This window comes from Hyperolius riggenbachi, unplaced genomic scaffold, assembly GCF_040937935.1.
Source record: "Hyperolius riggenbachi isolate aHypRig1 unplaced genomic scaffold, aHypRig1.pri scaffold_174, whole genome shotgun sequence".
NCBI classification, from domain to species: Eukaryota; Metazoa; Chordata; class Amphibia; order Anura; family Hyperoliidae; genus Hyperolius; species Hyperolius riggenbachi.
Window position 1 is genome coordinate 117621 of NW_027152385.1, and position 17223 is coordinate 134843.

The 17223-nt window shown below is 52.2% G+C and overlaps 1 protein-coding gene across 1 annotated transcript in view; it reads left to right on the forward strand.

Annotated features, from left to right (window-relative positions):
- The first annotated feature begins 670 nt into the window (after positions 1-670).
- POLR3H (RNA polymerase III subunit H) overlaps positions 671-17223 on the forward strand; it is a 36206-nt gene continuing 19653 nt past the window's right edge. The window contains exons 1-2 of the mRNA XM_068264835.1: positions 671-750; positions 14031-14152. Coding sequence (XP_068120936.1) covers positions 699-750; positions 14031-14152 — 174 coding nt within the window. The 5' untranslated portion in view covers positions 671-698. The remainder of the gene's footprint in view (positions 751-14030; positions 14153-17223) is intronic.

The following is a 17223-nucleotide window of genomic DNA, read 5'->3' on the forward strand; positions in this document are numbered from 1 at the left end:
CCCTTAGAAGCTAAACACACCTCCAGAACCGCTGGAATGCAATGATGTGTCAGCTTGTTAATTTGTACAGAGCCATAATAATCCAACATGCATACAGACTGTTTCAGATTGTTTGATCCTCATCAGTGCATGGCATGGATTACTATGGCTCTATGCAGTAGGACTTGTAACACCGAGAGGTACAGACTAACCAGCAAGCTCATGGTGACCCAGAACTCATTGGGGTGTGTGAGGGACTACAATGGTCCTAAAAGCCCCCTTACTAAGATGTTAAGAAAAATAAAAGCTTGCTTTCCTAAAACAGAAAGAATTTGCAATAATTCTGAATGTGGAAACTCTCAACAAAGAGCTGATGAGCCTCCTAATGTGATAATCTTCAGTCCAGGTCTGTCTGCTGTAAGTAAAATGGGAACATTAACCACAAGATGGTGCAAATTAAGAAAAGACATGGAAACGAGAGAGTGCAAATAAAACACCATAAGTGATGTCAATGAATATGGAGGTTAAAAATGAACGTAATTATCTTCTAACAAGCAGAGACTATCGCTGTAATAGGAATGAATGGCCGCCAGATGGCGCTGTGTGACCAGAAGATCAATAGCCGCCAGATGGAGGTATTGGAGCAGCAGTGACGTGAATGGCCGCCAGATGGCGCTGTGTGGCCAGCAGTGAATAGCGATGCCGTTGCTGCGTGTCGGATGCAGTGCGCATGTGCGGAGGGAGCCGGAAGTGGCCGGGGACACGCGGGAGGTGAGCTGTGCTGTGGATATTATACAGTAATATGTAATATGTGAGCTGAGCCGAGAGACTTAGCGTACATTTGAATACGGCGCTGGTAGACTTGGGCGCAGGATCCAGCTGTTAAATGGCTGGTCCTGCTTCTGCACAAGTCCGGGGCGTTTTAATTACTATTCCCCCTCCAGGCCGACATGGATAGTGGGGGAATGAAATAATTCGGCTTCCAGCGATTGCTGGAGGCCGAATTATTGTGTTTTTTAAACAACTTCGGCTCCGTCTTCTGACGGAGCCGACCTTCCTCACTGAGCGCCGCTATAGACTGATTCCCATTACAGTCTATGGCGGCGCTGGCTGCGCCCAAAGCTAGCAGCGCTGAAAAGCACTGCTCCGGAGACTTACCCCTCCCCCTCCACACTGACCGTCTGTCTGCCGGTGTGTCACGTGTTACAGGAGAGTCATGTGACCGCACAGGCCGGGTGTCCCCACATTCCAGCCTGCCCGTCACATTGTGCTGCTGTTACCCCCTCCTGCCTCCCGGGGGCGCTGCATCACCACTGCCCTCCGTCTGCAGCCGCTCCCCCCTGCGTACATGCGCGGCCGCTCCCCCCCATACATGCGCAGCCGCTCCCCCCCATACATGCGCAGCCGCTGCCCCCCCCATACATGCGCAGCCGCTGCCCCCCCATACATGCGCAGCCACTCCCCCCTCCCTGTATAAGCGCAGCCGCTCCCCCCCCCCCATACATGCGCAGCCGCTGCCCCCTCCCCCCATACATGCGCAGCCGCTCCCCCCTCCCCCCATGTACATGTGCAGCCGCTCCCCCCGCGTACATGCGCAGCCGCTCCCCCCTCCCTGTATAAGCGCGGCCACTCCCCCCTCCCCCCATACATGCGCAGCCGCTGCCCCCCATACATGCGCAGCCACTCCCCCTCCCTGTATAAGCGCGGCCACTCCCCCCTCCCCCCATACATGCGCAGCCGCTGCCCCCTCACCTCCGTGTACATGTGCAGCCGCTCCCCCGCGTACATGCGCAGCCGCTCCCCCCTGCTTACATGCGCAGCCGCTCCCCCCCATACATGCGCAGCCGCTCCCCCCTCCCCCCATGTACATGCGCAGCCGCTCCCCCCCGCTTACATGCGCAGCCGCTCCCCCACATACATGCGCAGCCGCTCCCCCCTCCCCCCATGTACATGTGCAGCCGCTCCCCCGCGTACATGCGCAGCCGCTCCCCCCCGCTTACATGCGCAGCCGCTCCCCCCTCCCTGTATAAGCGCAGCCGCTCCCCCCATACATGCGCAGCCGCTGCCCCCTCCCCTCCACGTACATGCGCGGCCGCTCCCCCCCCCCCCCCCGCGTACATGTGCAGCCTCCCCCCCCCCCCTGCGTACATGCGCAGCCGCTCCCCCCTCCCTGTATAAGCGCAGCCGCTCCCCCCATACATGCGCAGCCGCTGCCCCCTCCCCTCCACGTACATGCGCGGCCGCTCCCCCCCCACGCGTACATGTGCAGCCCCCCCTGCGTACATGCGCAGCTGCTCCCCCCCCCCCGCGTACATGTGCAGCTGCTCCCCCCCCCCCCCCCCGCGTACATGCGCAGCCGCTTCTGCACATTGGGCTTGATTCACTAACCGGCACTAATATACAGTATAGCGGGTGCGCCGTTATCGTCGCACCGCACGCAAAAATCTACGCATTACGCTGTGCATTGCATGATGTAGCTTTGTGCATCTTTTAGTTCAGATAAGGCACACTAACCTCAGATAAGGTTAGCGCTGTAGTTTGTGCCCACTAAGTGATAAGGCACACTAACCGGCTTAGCGCCGGTTAGTGAATCAAGGCCATTATCCGTGCTTTGCTCTGCGCATGATCCGTGCTTTGCTCTGCGCATGATCCGTGCTTTGCTCTGCGCATGATCCGTGCTTTGCTCTGCGCATGATCCGTGCTTTGCTCTGCCCATGATCCGTGCTTTGCTCTGCCCATGATCCGTGCTTTGCTCTGCCCATGATCCGTGCTTTGCTCTGCCCATGATCCGTGCTTTGCTCTGCCCATGATCCGTGCTTTGCTCTGCCCATGATCCGTGCTTTGCTCTGCCCATGATCCGTGCTTTGCTCTGCCCATGATCCGTGCTTTGCTCTGCCCATGATCCGTGCTTTGCTCTGCGCATTATCCGTGCATTGCTCTGCCCATTATCCGTGCTTTGCTCTGCCCATTATCCGTGCTTTGCTCTGCCCATTATCCGTGCTTTGCTCTGCGCATTATCCGTGCATTGCTCTGCCCATTATCCGTGCTTTGCTCTGCGCATTATCCGTGCTTTGCTCTGCGCATTATCCGTGCTTTGCTCTGCGCATTATCCGTGCTTTGCTCTGCGCATTATCCGTGCTTTGCTCTGCGCATTATCCGTGCTTTGCTCTGCGCATTATCCGTGCTTTGCTCTGCCCATTATCCGTGCTTTGCTCTGCCCATTATCCGTGCTTTGCTCTGCCCATTATCCGTGCTTTGCTCTGCCCATTATCCGTGCTTTGCTCTGCCCATTATCCGTGCTTTGCTCTGCCCATTATCCGTGCTTTGCTCTGCCCATTATCCGTGCTTTGCTCTGCCCATTATCCGTGCTTTGCTCTGCCCATTATCCGTGCTTTGCTCTGCCCATTATCCGTGCTTTGCTCTGCGCATTATCCGTGCTTTGCTCTGCGCATTATCCGTGCTTTGCTCTGCGCATTATCCGTGCTTTGCTCAGCCCATTATCCGTGCTTTGCTCTGCCCATTATCCGTGCTTTGCTCTGCCCATTATCCGTGCTTTGCTCTGCCCATTATCCGTGCTTTGCTCTGCCCATTATCCGTGCTTTGCTCTGCCCATTATCCGTGCTTTGCTCTGCGCATTATCCGTGCTTTGCTCTGCGCATGATCCGTGCTTTGCTCTGCGCATTATCCGTGCATTGCTCAGCGCATTATCCGTGCTTTGCTCTGCCCATTATCCGTGCTTTGCTCTGCCCATTATCCGTGCTTTGCTCTGCCCATTATCCGTGCTTTGCTCTGCCCATTATCCGTGCTTTGCTCTGCCCATTATCCGTGCTTTGCTCTGCGCATTATCCGTGCTTTGCTCTGCGCATCATCCGTGCTTTGCTCTGCGCATCATCCGTGCATTGCTCAGCGCATTATCCGTGCATTGCTCAGCGCATTATCCGTGCTTTGCTCAGCGCATTATCCGTGCTTTGCTCTGCACGTTGTCCGTGCTTTGCTCTGCACGTTGTCCGTGCTTTGCTCTGCACGTTGTCCGTGCTTTGCTCTGCGCTTTATCCGTGCTTTGCTCTGCCCATTATCCGTGCTTTGCTCTGCCCATTATCCGTGCTTTGCTCTGCGCATCATCCGTGCTTTGCTCTGCGCATTATCCGTGCTTTGCTCTGCGCATTATCCGTGCTTTGCTCTGCCCATTATCCGTGCTTTGCTCAGCGCATTATCCGTGCTTTGCTCTGCGCATTATCCGTGCTTTGCTCTGCGCATTATCCGTGCTTTGCTCTGCGCATTATCCGTGCTTTGCTCTGCGCATCATCCGTGCTTTGCTCTGCCCATTATCCGTGCTTTGCTCTGCGCATTATCCGTGCTTTGCTCTGCGCATTATCCGTGCTTTGCTCTGCCCATTATCCGTGCTTTGCTCTGCCCATTATCCGTGCTTTGCTCTGCGCATTATCCGTGCTTTGCTCTGCGCATTATTAGTGCTTTGCTCTGCCCATTATCCGTGCTTTGCTCTGCCCATTATCCGTGCTTTGCTCTGCGCATTATCCGTGCTTTGCGCTGCGCATTATCCGTGCTTTGCGCTGCGCATTATCCGTGCTTTGCTCTGCCCATTATCCGTGCTTTGCTCTGCCCATTATCCGTGCTTTGCTCTGCGCATTATCCGTGCTTTGCTCTGCGCATCATCCGTGCTTTGCTCTGCCCATTATCCGTGCTTTGCTCTGCGCATTATCCGTGCTTTGCTCTGCCCATTATCTGCGCATTATCCGTGCTTTGCTCTGCCCATTATCCGTGCTTTGCTCTGCCCATTATCCGTGCTTTGCTCTGCCCATTATCTGCGCATTATCCGTGCTTTGCTCTGCGCATTATCCGTGCTTTGCTCTGCGCATTATCCGTGCTTTGCTCTGCGCATTATCCGTGCTTTGCTCTGCGCATTATCCGTGCTTTGCTCTGCGCATTATCCGTGCTTTGCTCTGCGCATTATCCGTGCTTTGCTCTGCGCATTATCCGTGCTTTGCTCAGCCCATTATCCGTGCTTTGCTCTGCCCATTATCCGTGCTTTGCTCTGCGCATTATCCGTGCTTTGCTCTGCCCATTATCCGTGCTTTGCTCTGCCCATTATCTGCGCATTATCCGTGCTTTGCTCTGCGCATTATCCGTGCTTTGCTCTGCCCATTATCCGTGCTTTGCTCTGCCCATTATCCGTGCTTTGCTCTGCCCATTATCCGTGCTTTGCTCTGCCCATTATCCGTGCTTTGCTCTGCCCATTATCCGTGCTTTGCTCTGCCCATTATCCGTGCTTTGCTCTGCGCATTATCCGTGCTTTGCTCTGCGCATCATCCGTGCTTTGCTCTGCGCATCATCCGTGCATTGCTCAGCGCATTATCCGTGCATTGCTCAGCGCATTATCCGTGCTTTGCTCAGCGCATTATCCGTGCTTTGCTCTGCACGTTGTCCGTGCTTTGCTCTGCACGTTGTCCGTGCTTTGCTCTGCACGTTGTCCGTGCTTTGCTCTGCGCTTTATCCGTGCTTTGCTCTGCCCATTATCCGTGCTTTGCTCTGCCCATTATCCGTGCTTTGCTCTGCGCATCATCCGTGCTTTGCTCTGCGCATTATCCGTGCTTTGCTCTGCGCATTATCCGTGCTTTGCTCTGCCCATTATCCGTGCTTTGCTCTGCGCATTATCCGTGCTTTGCTCAGCGCATTATCCGTGCTTTGCTCTGCGCATTATCCGTGCTTTGCTCTGCGCATTATCCGTGCTTTGCTCTGCGCATTATCCGTGCTTTGCTCTGCCCATTATCCGTGCTTTGCTCTGCCCATTATCCGTGCTTTGCTCTGCGCATCATCCGTGCTTTGCTCTGCCCATTATCCGTGCTTTGCTCTGCGCATTATCCGTGCTTTGCTCTGCGCATTATCCGTGCTTTGCTCTGCGCATTATCCGTGCTTTGCTCTGCCCATTATCCGTGCTTTGCTCTGCCCATTATCCGTGCTTTGCTCTGCGCATTATCCGTGCTTTGCTCTGCGCATTATCCGTGCTTTGCTCTGCGCATTATCCGTGCTTTGCTCTGCCCATTATCCGTGCTTTGCTCTGCCCATTATCCGTGCTTTGCTCTGCCCATTATCCGTGCTTTGCTCTGCCCATTATCCGTGCTTTGCTCTGCGCATGATCCGTGCTTTGCTCTGCGCATGATCCGTGCTTTGCTCTGCCCATGATCCGTGCTTTGCTCTGCCCATGATCCGTGCTTTGCTCTGCCCATGATCCGTGCTTTGCTCTGCCCATTATCCGTGCTTTGCTCTGCCCATTATCCGTGCTTTGCTCTGCCCATTATCCGTGCTTTGCTCAGCGCATTATCCGTGCATTGCTCTGCCCATTATCCGTGCTTTGCTCTGCGCATTATCCGTGCTTTGCTCTGCGCATTATCCGTGCTTTGCTCTGCGCATTATCTGTGCTTTGCTCTGCGCATTATCCGTGCTTTGCTCTGCGCATTATCCGTGCTTTGCTCTGCCCATTATCCGTGCTTTGCTCTGCCCATTATCCGTGCTTTGCTCTGCCCATTATCCGTGCTTTGCTCTGCCCATTATCCGTGCTTTGCTCTGCCCATTATCCGTGCTTTGCTCAGCGCATTATCCGTGCTTTGCTCTGCGCATTATCCGTGCTTTGCTCTGCGCATTATCCGTGCTTTGCTCTGCGCATTATCCGTGCTTTGCTCTGCGCATTATCCGTGCTTTGCTCTGCCCATTATCCGTGCTTTGCTCTGCCCATTATCCGTGCTTTGCTCTGCGCATTATCCGTGCTTTGCTCTGCGCATTATCCGTGCTTTGCTCTGCGCATTATCAGTGCTTTGCTCTGCGCATTATCCGTGCTTTGCTCTGCCCATTATCCGTGCTTTGCTCTGCCCATTATCCGTGCTTTGCTCTGCCCATTATCCGTGCTTTGCTCTGCCCATTATCCGTGCTTTGCTCTGCCCATTATCCGTGCTTTGCTCTGCCCATTATCCGTGCTTTGCTCTGCCCATTATCCGTGCTTTGCTCTGCGCATTATCCGTGCTTTGCTCTGCGCATTATCCGTGCTTTGCTCTGCGCATTATCCGTGCTTTGCTCTGCCCATTATCCGTGCTTTGCTCTGCCCATTATCCGTGCTTTGCTCTGCCCATTATCCGTGCTCTGCTCTGCGCATTATCCGTGCTCTGCTCTGCCCATTATCCGTGCTTTGCTCTGCCCATTATCCGTGCTTTGCTCTGCCCATTATCCGTGCTTTGCTCTGCGCATTATCCGTGCTTTGCTCTGCGCATTATCCGTGCTTTGCTCTGCGCATTATCCGTGCTTTGCTGTGCACATTATCCGTGCTTTGCTCTGCCCATTATCCGTGCTTTGCTCTGCCCATTATCCGTGCTTTGCTCTGCGCATCATCCGTGCTTTGCTCTGCGCATCATCCGTGCATTGCTCAGCGCATTATCCGTGCATTGCTCAGCGCATTATCCGTGCTTTGCTCAGCGCATTATCCGTGCTTTGCTCTGCACGTTGTCCGTGCTTTGCTCTGCACGTTGTCCGTGCTTTGCTCTGCACGTTGTCCGTGCTTTGCTCTGCGCTTTATCCGTGCTTTGCTCTGCCCATTATCCGTGCTTTGCTCTGCCCATTATCCGTGCTTTGCTCTGCGCATCATCCGTGCTTTGCTCTGCGCATTATCCGTGCTTTGCTCTGCGCATTATCCGTGCTTTGCTCTGCGCATTATCCGTGCTTTGCTCTGCGCATCATCCGTGCTTTGCTCTGCCCATTATCCGTGCTTTGCTCTGCGCATTATCCGTGCTTTGCTCTGCGCATTATCCGTGCTTTGCTCTGCGCATCATCCGTGCTTTGCTCTGCCCATTATCCGTGCTTTGCTCTGCGCATTATCCGTGCTTTGCTCTGCCCATTATCCGTGCTTTGCTCTGCGCATGATCCGTGCTTTGCGCTGCGCATTATCCGTGCTTTGCTCTGCGCATTATCCGTGCTTTGCTCTGCGCATTATCCGTGCTTTGCTCTGCGCATTATCCGTGCTTTGCTCTGCGCATTATCCGTGCTTTGCTCTGCCCATTATCCGTGCTTTGCTCTGCGCATTATCCGTGCATTGCTCTGCGCATTATCCGTGCTTTGCTCTGCGCATCATCCGTGCTTTGCTCTGCCCATTATCCGTGCTTTGCTCTGCCCATTATCCGTGCTTTGCTCTGCCCATTATCCGTGCTTTGCTCTGCCCATTATCCGTGCTTTGCTCTGCCCATTATCCGTGCTTTGCTCTGCGCATTATCCGTGCTTTGCTCTGCGCATTATCCGTGCTTTGCTCTGCGCATTATCCGTGCTTTGCTCTGCCCATTATCCGTGCTTTGCTCTGCGCATTATCCGTGCTTTGCTCTGCGCATTATCCGTGCTTTGCTCTGCGCATTATTAGTGCTTTGCTCTGCCCATTATCCGTGCTTTGCTCTGCCCATTATCCGTGCTTCGCTCTGCGCATTATCCGTGCTTTGCTCTGCGCATTATCCGTGCTTTGCGCTGCGCATTATCCGTGCTTTGCGCTGCGCATTATCCGTGCTTTGCTCTGCCCATTATCCGTGCTTTGCTCTGCCCATTATCCGTGCTTTGCTCTGCGCATTATCCGTGCTTTGCTCTGCGCATTATCCGTGCTTTGCTCTGCGCATCATCCGTGCTTTGCTCTGCCCATTATCCGTGCTTTGCTCTGCGCATTATCCGTGCTTTGCTCTGCCCATTATCTGCGCATTATCCGTGCTTTGCTCTGCCCATTATCCGTGCTTTGCTCTGCCCATTATCCGTGCTTTGCTCTGCCCATTATCTGCGCATTATCCGTGCTTTGCTCTGCGCATTATCCGTGCTTTGCTCTGCGCATTATCCGTGCTTTGCTCTGCGCATTATCCGTGCTTTGCTCTGCGCATTATCCGTGCTTTGCTCTGCGCATTATCCGTGCTTTGCTCTGCGCATTATCCGTGCTTTGCTCTGCGCATTATCCGTGCTTTGCTCTGCGCATTATCCGTGCTTTGCTCAGCCCATTATCCGTGCTTTGCTCTGCCCATTATCCGTGCTTTGCTCTGCCCATTATCCGTGCTTTGCTCTGCCCATTATCTGCGCATTATCCGTGCTTTGCTCTGCGCATTATCCGTGCTTTGCTCTGCCCATTATCCGTGCTTTGCTCTGCCCATTATCCGTGCTTTGCTCTGCCCATTATCCGTGCTTTGCTCTGCGCATTATCCGTGCTTTGCTCTGCGCATCATCCGTGCTTTGCTCTGCGCATCATCCGTGCATTGCTCAGCGCATTATCCGTGCATTGCTCAGCGCATTATCCGTGCTTTGCTCAGCGCATTATCCGTGCTTTGCTCTGCACGTTGTCCGTGCTTTGCTCTGCCCATTATCCGTGCTTTGCTCTGCCCATTATCCGTGCTTTGCTCTGCCCATTATCCGTGCTTTGCTCTGCCCATTATCCGTGCTTTGCTCTGCGCATTATCCGTGCTTTGCTCTGCGCATTATCCGTGCTTTGCTCTGCGCATTATCCGTGCTTTGCTCTGCGCATTATCCGTGCTTTGCTCTGCGCATTATCCGTGCTTTGCTCTGCGCATTATCCGTGCTTTGCTCAGCCCATTATCCGTGCTTTGCTCTGCGCATTATCCGTGCTTTGCTCTGCGCATTATCCGTGCTTTGCTCTGCGCATCATCCGTGCTTTGCTCTGCCCATTATCCGTGCTTTGCTCTGCGCATTATCCGTGCTTTGCTCTGCCCATTATCTGCGCATTATCCGTGCTTTGCTCTGCGCATTATCCGTGCTTTGCTCTGCGCATTATCCGTGCTTTGCTCTGCCCATTATCCGTGCTTTGCTCTGCCCATTATCCGTGCTTTGCTCTGCCCATTATCCGTGCTTTGCTCTGCCCATTATCCGTGCTTTGCTCTGCGCATCATCCGTGCTTTGCTCTGCGCATTATCCGTGCTTTGCTCTGCGCATTATCCGTGCTTTGCTCTGCGCATTATCCGTGCTTTGCTCAGCGCATTATCCGTGCATTGCTCAGCGCATTATCCGTGCTTTGCTCAGCGCATTATCCGTGCTTTGCTCTGCGCATCATCCGTGCTTTGCTCAGCGCATTATCCGTGCATTGCTCAGCGCATTATCCGTGCATTGCTCAGCGCATTATCCGTGCTTTGCTCTGCGCATTATCCGTGCTTTGCTCTGCGCATCATCCGTGCTTTGCTCTGCGCATCATCCGTGCTTTGCTCAGCGCATTATCCGTGCATTGCTCAGCGCATTATCCGTGCTTTGCTCTGCCCATTATCCGTGCTCTGCGCATTATCCGTGCTTTGCTCTGCCCATTATCCGTGCTTTGCTCTGCCCATTATCCGTGCTTTGCTCTGCCCATTATCCGTGCTTTGCTCTGCCCATTATCCGTGCTTTGCTCTGCCCATTATCCGTGCTTTGCTCTGCGCATTATCCGTGCTTTGCTCTGCGCATTATCCGTGCTTTGCTCTGCGCATTATCCGTGCTCTGCTCTGCCCATTATCCGTGCTTTGCTCTGCCCATTATCCGTGCTTTGCTCTGCCCATTATCCGTGCTTTGCTCTGCCCATTATCCGTGCTTTGCTCTGCCCATTATCCGTGCTTTGCTCTGCCCATTATCCGTGCTTTGCTCTGCCCATTATCCGTGCTTTGCTCTGCCCATTATCCGTGCTTTGCTCTGCCCATTATCCGTGCTTTGCTCTGCCCATGATCCGTGCTTTGCTCTGCGCATTATCCGTGCTTTGCTCTGCGCATTATCCGTGCTTTGCTCTGCGCATTATCCGTGCCCATTATCTGCGCATTATCCGTGCTTTGCTCTGCACATTATCCGTGCTTTGCTCTGCGCATTATCCGTGCTTTGCTCTGCGCATTATCCGTGCTTTGCTCTGCACATTATCCGTGCTTTGCTCTGCGCATTATCCGTGCTTTGCTCTGCGCATTATCCGTGCTTTGCTCTGCGCATTATCCGTGCTTTGCTCTGCCCATTATCCGTGCTTTGCTCTGCCCATTATCCGTGCTTTGCTCTGCCCATTATCCGTGCTTTGCTCTGCCCATTATCCGTGCTTTGCTCTGCCCATTATCCGTGCTTTGCTCTGCGCATTATCCGTGCTTTGCTCTGCGCATTATCCGTGCTTTGCTCTGCGCATTATCCGTGCATTGCTCTGCCCATTATCCGTGCTTTGCTCTGCGCATTATCCGTGCTTTGCTCTGCCCATTATCCGTGCTTTGCTCTGCGCATCATCCGTGCTTTGCTCTGCGCATTATCCGTGCTTTGCTCTGCGCATGATCCGTGCTTTGCTCTGCGCATGATCCGTGCTTTGCTCTGCCCATTATCCGTGCTTTGCTCTGCCCATTATCCGTGCTTTGCTCTGCCCATTATCCGTGCTTTGCTCAGCGCATTATCCGTGCATTGCTCTGCCCATTATCCGTGCTTTGCTCTGCGCATTATCCGTGCTTTGCTCTGCGCATTATCCGTGCATTGCTCTGCGCATTATCCGTGCTTTGCTCTGCCCATTATCCGTGCTTTGCTCTGCGCATTATCCGTGCTTTGCTCTGCGCATTATCCGTGCTTTGCTCTGCGCATTATCCGTGCTTTGCTCTGCGCATTATCCGTGCATTGCTCTGCGCATTATCCGTGCTTTGCTCTGCGCATCATCCGTGCTTTGCTCAGCGCATTATCCGTGCATTGCTCAGCGCATTATCCGTGCTTTGCTCTGCCCATTATCCGTGCTTTGCTCTGCCCATTATCCGTGCTTTGCTCTGCACATTATCCGTGCTTTGCTCTGCCCATTATCCGTGCTTTGCTCAGCGCATTATCCGTGCATTGCTCTGCGCATTATCCGTGCTTTGCTCAGCGCATTATCCGTGCTCTGCTCTGCCCATTATCCGTGCTTTGCTCTGCGCATTATCCGTGCTTTGCTCTGCCCATTATCCGTGCTTTGCTCTGCGCATTATCCGTGCATTGCTCTGCGCATTATCCGTGCTTTGCTCTGCCCATTATCCGTGCTTTGCTCTGCCCATTATCCGTGCATTGCTCTGCCCATTATCCGTGCTTTGCTCTGCGCATCATCCGTGCTTTGCTCTGCGCATCATCCGTGCTTTGCTCTGCGCATCATCCGTGCTTTGCTCTGCGCATCATCCGTGCTTTGCTCAGCGCATTATCCGTGCATTGCTCAGCGCATTATCCGTGCTTTGCTCTGCGCATTATCCGTGCTTTGCTCTGCCCATTATCCGTGCTTTGCTCTGCCCATTATCCGTGCTTTGCTCAGCGCATTATCCGTGCATTGCTCTGCGCATTATCCGTGCTTTGCTCTGCCCATTATCCGTGCTTTGCTCTGCCCATTATCCGTGCTTTGCTCTGCGCATCATCCGTGCTTTGCTCTGCGCATCATCCGTGCTTTGCTCTGCGCATCATCCGTGCTTTGCTCTGCGCATCATCCGTGCTTTGCTCAGCGCATTATCCGTGCATTGCTCAGCGCATTATCCGTGCTTTGCTCAGCGCATTATCCGTGCTTTGCTCTGCACATTGTCCGTGCTTTGCTCTGCACGTTGTCCGTGCTTTGCTCTGCCCATTATCCGTGCTTTGCTCTGCCCATTATCTGCGCATTATCCGTGCTTTGCTCTGCCCATTATCCGTGCTTTGCTCTGCGCATTATCCGTGCTTTGCTCTGCGCATTATCCGTGCTTTGCTCTGCGCATTATCCGTGCTTTGCTCTGCCCATTATCCGTGCTTTGCTCTGCCCATTATCCGTGCTTTGCTCTGCCCATTATCCGTGCATTGCTCTGCCCATTATCCGTGCTTTGCTCTGCGCATCATCCGTGCTTTGCTCTGCGCATCATCCGTGCTTTGCTCTGCGCATCATCCGTGCTTTGCTCAGCGCATTATCCGTGCTTTGCTCAGCGCATTATCCGTGCTTTGCTCAGCGCATTATCCGTGCTTTGCTCTGCACATTGTCCGTGCTTTGCTCTGCACGTTGTCCGTGCTTCGCTCTGCGCATTATCCGTGCTTTGCTCTGCCCATTATCTGCGCATTATCCGTGCTTTGCTCTGCCCATTATCCGTGCTTTGCTCTGCGCATTATCCGTGCTTTGCTCTGCGCATTATCCGTGCTTTGCTCTGCGCATTATCCGTGCTTTGCTCTGCGCATTATCCGTGCTTTGCTCTGCGCATTATCCGTGCTTTGCTCTGCGCGTTATCCGTGCTTTGCTCTGCGCATTATCCGTGCTTTGCTCTGCGCATTATCCGTGCTTTGCTCTGCGCATTATCCGTGCTTTGCTCTGCGCATTATCCGTGCTTTGCTCTGCGCATTATCCGTGCTTTGCTCTGCGCGTTGTCCGTGCTTTGCTCTGCGCATTATCCGTGCTTTGCTCTGCCCATTATCCGTGCTTTGCTCTGCCCATTATCCGTGCTTTGCTCTGCGCATTATCCGTGCTTTGCTCTGCGCATTATCCGTGCTTTGCTCTGCCCATTATCCGTGCTTTGCTCTGCCCATTATCCGTGCTTCGCTCTGCCCATTATCCGTGCTTCGCTCTGCCCATTATCCGTGCTTCGCTCTGCGCATTATCCGTGCTTCGCTCTGCCCATTATCCGTGCTTCGCTCTGCCCATTATCCGTGCTTCGCTCTGCGCATTATCCGTGCTTTGCTCTGCGCATTATCCGTGCTTTGCTCTGCCCATTATCCGTGCTTTGCTCTGCCCATTATCTGCGCATTATCCGTGCTTTGCTCTGCGCATTATCCGTGCTTTGCTCTGCCCATTATCCGTGCTTTGCGCTGCGCATTATCCGTGCTTTGCTCTGCCCATTATCCGTGCTTTGCTCTGCGCATTATCCGTGCTTTGCTCTGCGCATTATCCGTGCTTTGCGCTGCGCATTATCCGTGCTTTGCTCTGCACGTTGTCTGCGCTATACGTTGCACTCGTGTCACAGAATCAGCGCATTTATTGGCTGACAGCTTTTGGTGTATAGTTTTCCCTTCGTCAGGCATCGCATTTTTTGATGGATTGACATGTCATAACACCTCCTTTGTTTGGTGTGCAGGTCCTGCCGCCATGTTTGTCCTGGTGGAGATGGTGGACACCGTGCGCACAACCCCGTGGCAGTTTGACCGCAAACTTAATGACTCGATTGCTGAAGAACTAAACAAGAAGCTAGCAAATAAGGTGAGCAGAGGGGAAATACTGGCTCCGTGGTCAGATCCTGGCTCGGTATCGGACTGTATATAAAACACTATCATATATAATATAGTGCAGCTCCCCCTTGTGGTCAGGCCTGGACTCCACAAGACCTGTGAAGGTGTCCTGTGGTATCTGGCTATATAGCTATAATACATATAATACACTATCAGCCTATAATATAGTGCAGCTCCCCCTGGTGGTCAGGCCTGGACTCCACAAGACCTGTGAAGGTGTCCTGTGGTATCTGACTATAGATCTATAATAAATATAATACATTATCAGCCTATAATATAGTGCAGCTCCCCCTGGTGGTCAGACCTGGACTCCACAAGACCTGTGACGGTGTCCTGTGGTATCTGGCTATATATCTATAATACATATAATACACTATCCGCCTATAATATCAGGGCTGTGGAGTCGGTACAAAAATCTTCCGACTCCAACTCCGACTCCTCAGTTTCTGAAACCACAACTCCGACTCCAACTCCGACTCCGGGTACCCAAAATTGCTCAGACTCCGACTCCTCGACTCCGACTCCTTAGTCTAATACTTAACAGGGCTGTGGATTTTGTACAAAAATCATGCGACTCCGACTCCTCAGTTTCTGAAACCACGACTCCAACTCCGGGTGCCAAAAATTGCCCCGACTCCAACTCCGACTCCACAGCCCTGTATAATATAGTGCAGCTCCCCCTGGTGGTCAGGCCTGGACTCCACAAGACCTGTGAGGGTGTCCTGTGGTATCTGGCTATATATCTATAATACATATAATACACTATCAGCCTATAATATAGTGCAGCACCCCCTGGTGGTCAGGCCTGGACTCCACAAGACCTGTGAGGGTGTCCTGCGGTATCTGACTATATATCTATAATACATATAATACACTATTAGTCTATAATATAGTGCAGCTCCTTCTGGTGGTCAGGCCTGCACTCCACAAGTCCTGTGAAGGTGTCCTGCAGTATCTGACTATATATCTTTAATACATATAATACACTATCAGCCTATAATATAGTGCAGCTCCCCCTGGTGGTCAGGCCTGGCCTCACAAGACCTGTGAAGGTGCCCTGTGGTATCTGACTATATATCTATAATACATATAATACACTATCAGCCTATAATATAGTGCAGCTCCCCCTGGTGGTCAGGCCTGGACTCCACAAGACCTGTGAGGGTGTCCTGTGGTATCTGACTATATATCTATAATACATATAATACACTATCAGCCTATAATATAGTGCAGCTCCCCCTGGTGGTCAGGCCTGGACTCCACAAGACCTGTGAAGGTGTCCTGCGGTATCTGACTATATATCTATAATACATATAATACACTATCAGTCTATAATATAGTGCAGCTCCCCCTGGTGGTCAGGCCTGGACTCCACAAGACCTGTGAAGGTGTCCTGTGGTATCTGACTATAGATCTATAATACATATAATACACTATCAGCCTATAATATAGTGCAGTTCCCCTGGTGGTCAGGCCTGGACTCTACAAGACATGTGAAGGTGTCCTGTGGTATCTGACTATAAATCTATAATACATATAATACACTATCAGCCTATAATATAGTGCAGCTCCTCCTGGTGGTCAGGCCTGAACTCCACAACACCTGTGAAGGTGTCCTGTGGTATCTGACTATATCTCTATAATACATATAATACACTATCAGCCTATAATATAGTGCAGCTCCCCCTAGTGGCCAGGCCTGGACTCCACAAGACCTGTGACGGTGTCCTGTGGTATCTGACTATATATCTATATTACATATAATACACTATCAGCCTATAATATAGTGCAGCTCCCCCTGGTGGTCAGGCCTGGACTCCACAAGACCTGTGAAGGTGTCCTGTGGTATCTGACTATATCTCTATAATACATATAATACACTATCAGCCTATAATATAGTGCAGCTCCCCCTGGTGGCCAGGCCTGGACTCCACAAGACCTGTGAAGATGTCCTGTGGTATCTGACTGTATATCTATAATACATATAATACACTATCAGTCTATAATATAGTGCAGCTCCCCCTAGTGGTCAGGCCTGGACTCCACAAGACCTGTGCAGGTGCCCTGTGGTATCTGACTATATATCTATATTACATATAATACACTATCAGCCTATAATATAGTGCAGCTCCCCCTAGTGGTCAGGCCTGGACCCCACAAGACCTGTGATGGTGTCCTGTGGTATCTGACTATATATCTATAATACATATAATACATTATCAGCCTATAATATAGTGCTGCTCCCCCTGGTGGTCAGGCCTGGGCTCCACAAGACCTGTGAAGGCCTCCTGTGGTATCTGACTATATATCTATAATACATATAATACACTATCAGCCTATAATATAGTACAGCTCCCCCTGGTGGTCAGGCCTGGACTCCACAAGACCAGTGAAGGCCTCCTGTGGTATCTGACTATATATCTATAATACATATAATACACTATCAGCCTATAATATAGTGCAGCTCCCCCTGGTGGTCAGGCCTGGGCTCCACAAGACCTGTGAAGGTGTCCTGTGGTATCTGACTGTATATCTATAATACATATAATACACTATCAGCCTATAATATAGTGCAGCTCCCCCTGGTGGTCAGGCCTGGACTCCACAAGACCTGTGAAGGTGTCCTGTGGTATCTGACTATATATCTATAATACATATAATACACTATCAGCCTATAATATAGTGCAGCTCTCCCTGGTGGTCAGGCCTGAACTCCACAAGACCTGTGATGGTGTCCTGTGGTATCTGACTGTATATCTATAATACATATAATACACTATCAGCCTATAATATAGTGCAGCTCCCCCTGGTGGTCAGGCCTGGACTCCACAAGACCTGTGAAGGTGTCCTGTGGTATCTGACTATATATCTATAATACATATAATACACTATCAGCCTATAATATAGTGCAGCTCTCCCTGGTGGTCAGGCCTGAACTCCACAAGACCTGTGAAGGTGTCCTGTGGTATCAGACTATATATTTATAATACATATAATACAATCAGCCTAATATAGTTCAGCTCCCCCTGGTGGTCAGGCCTG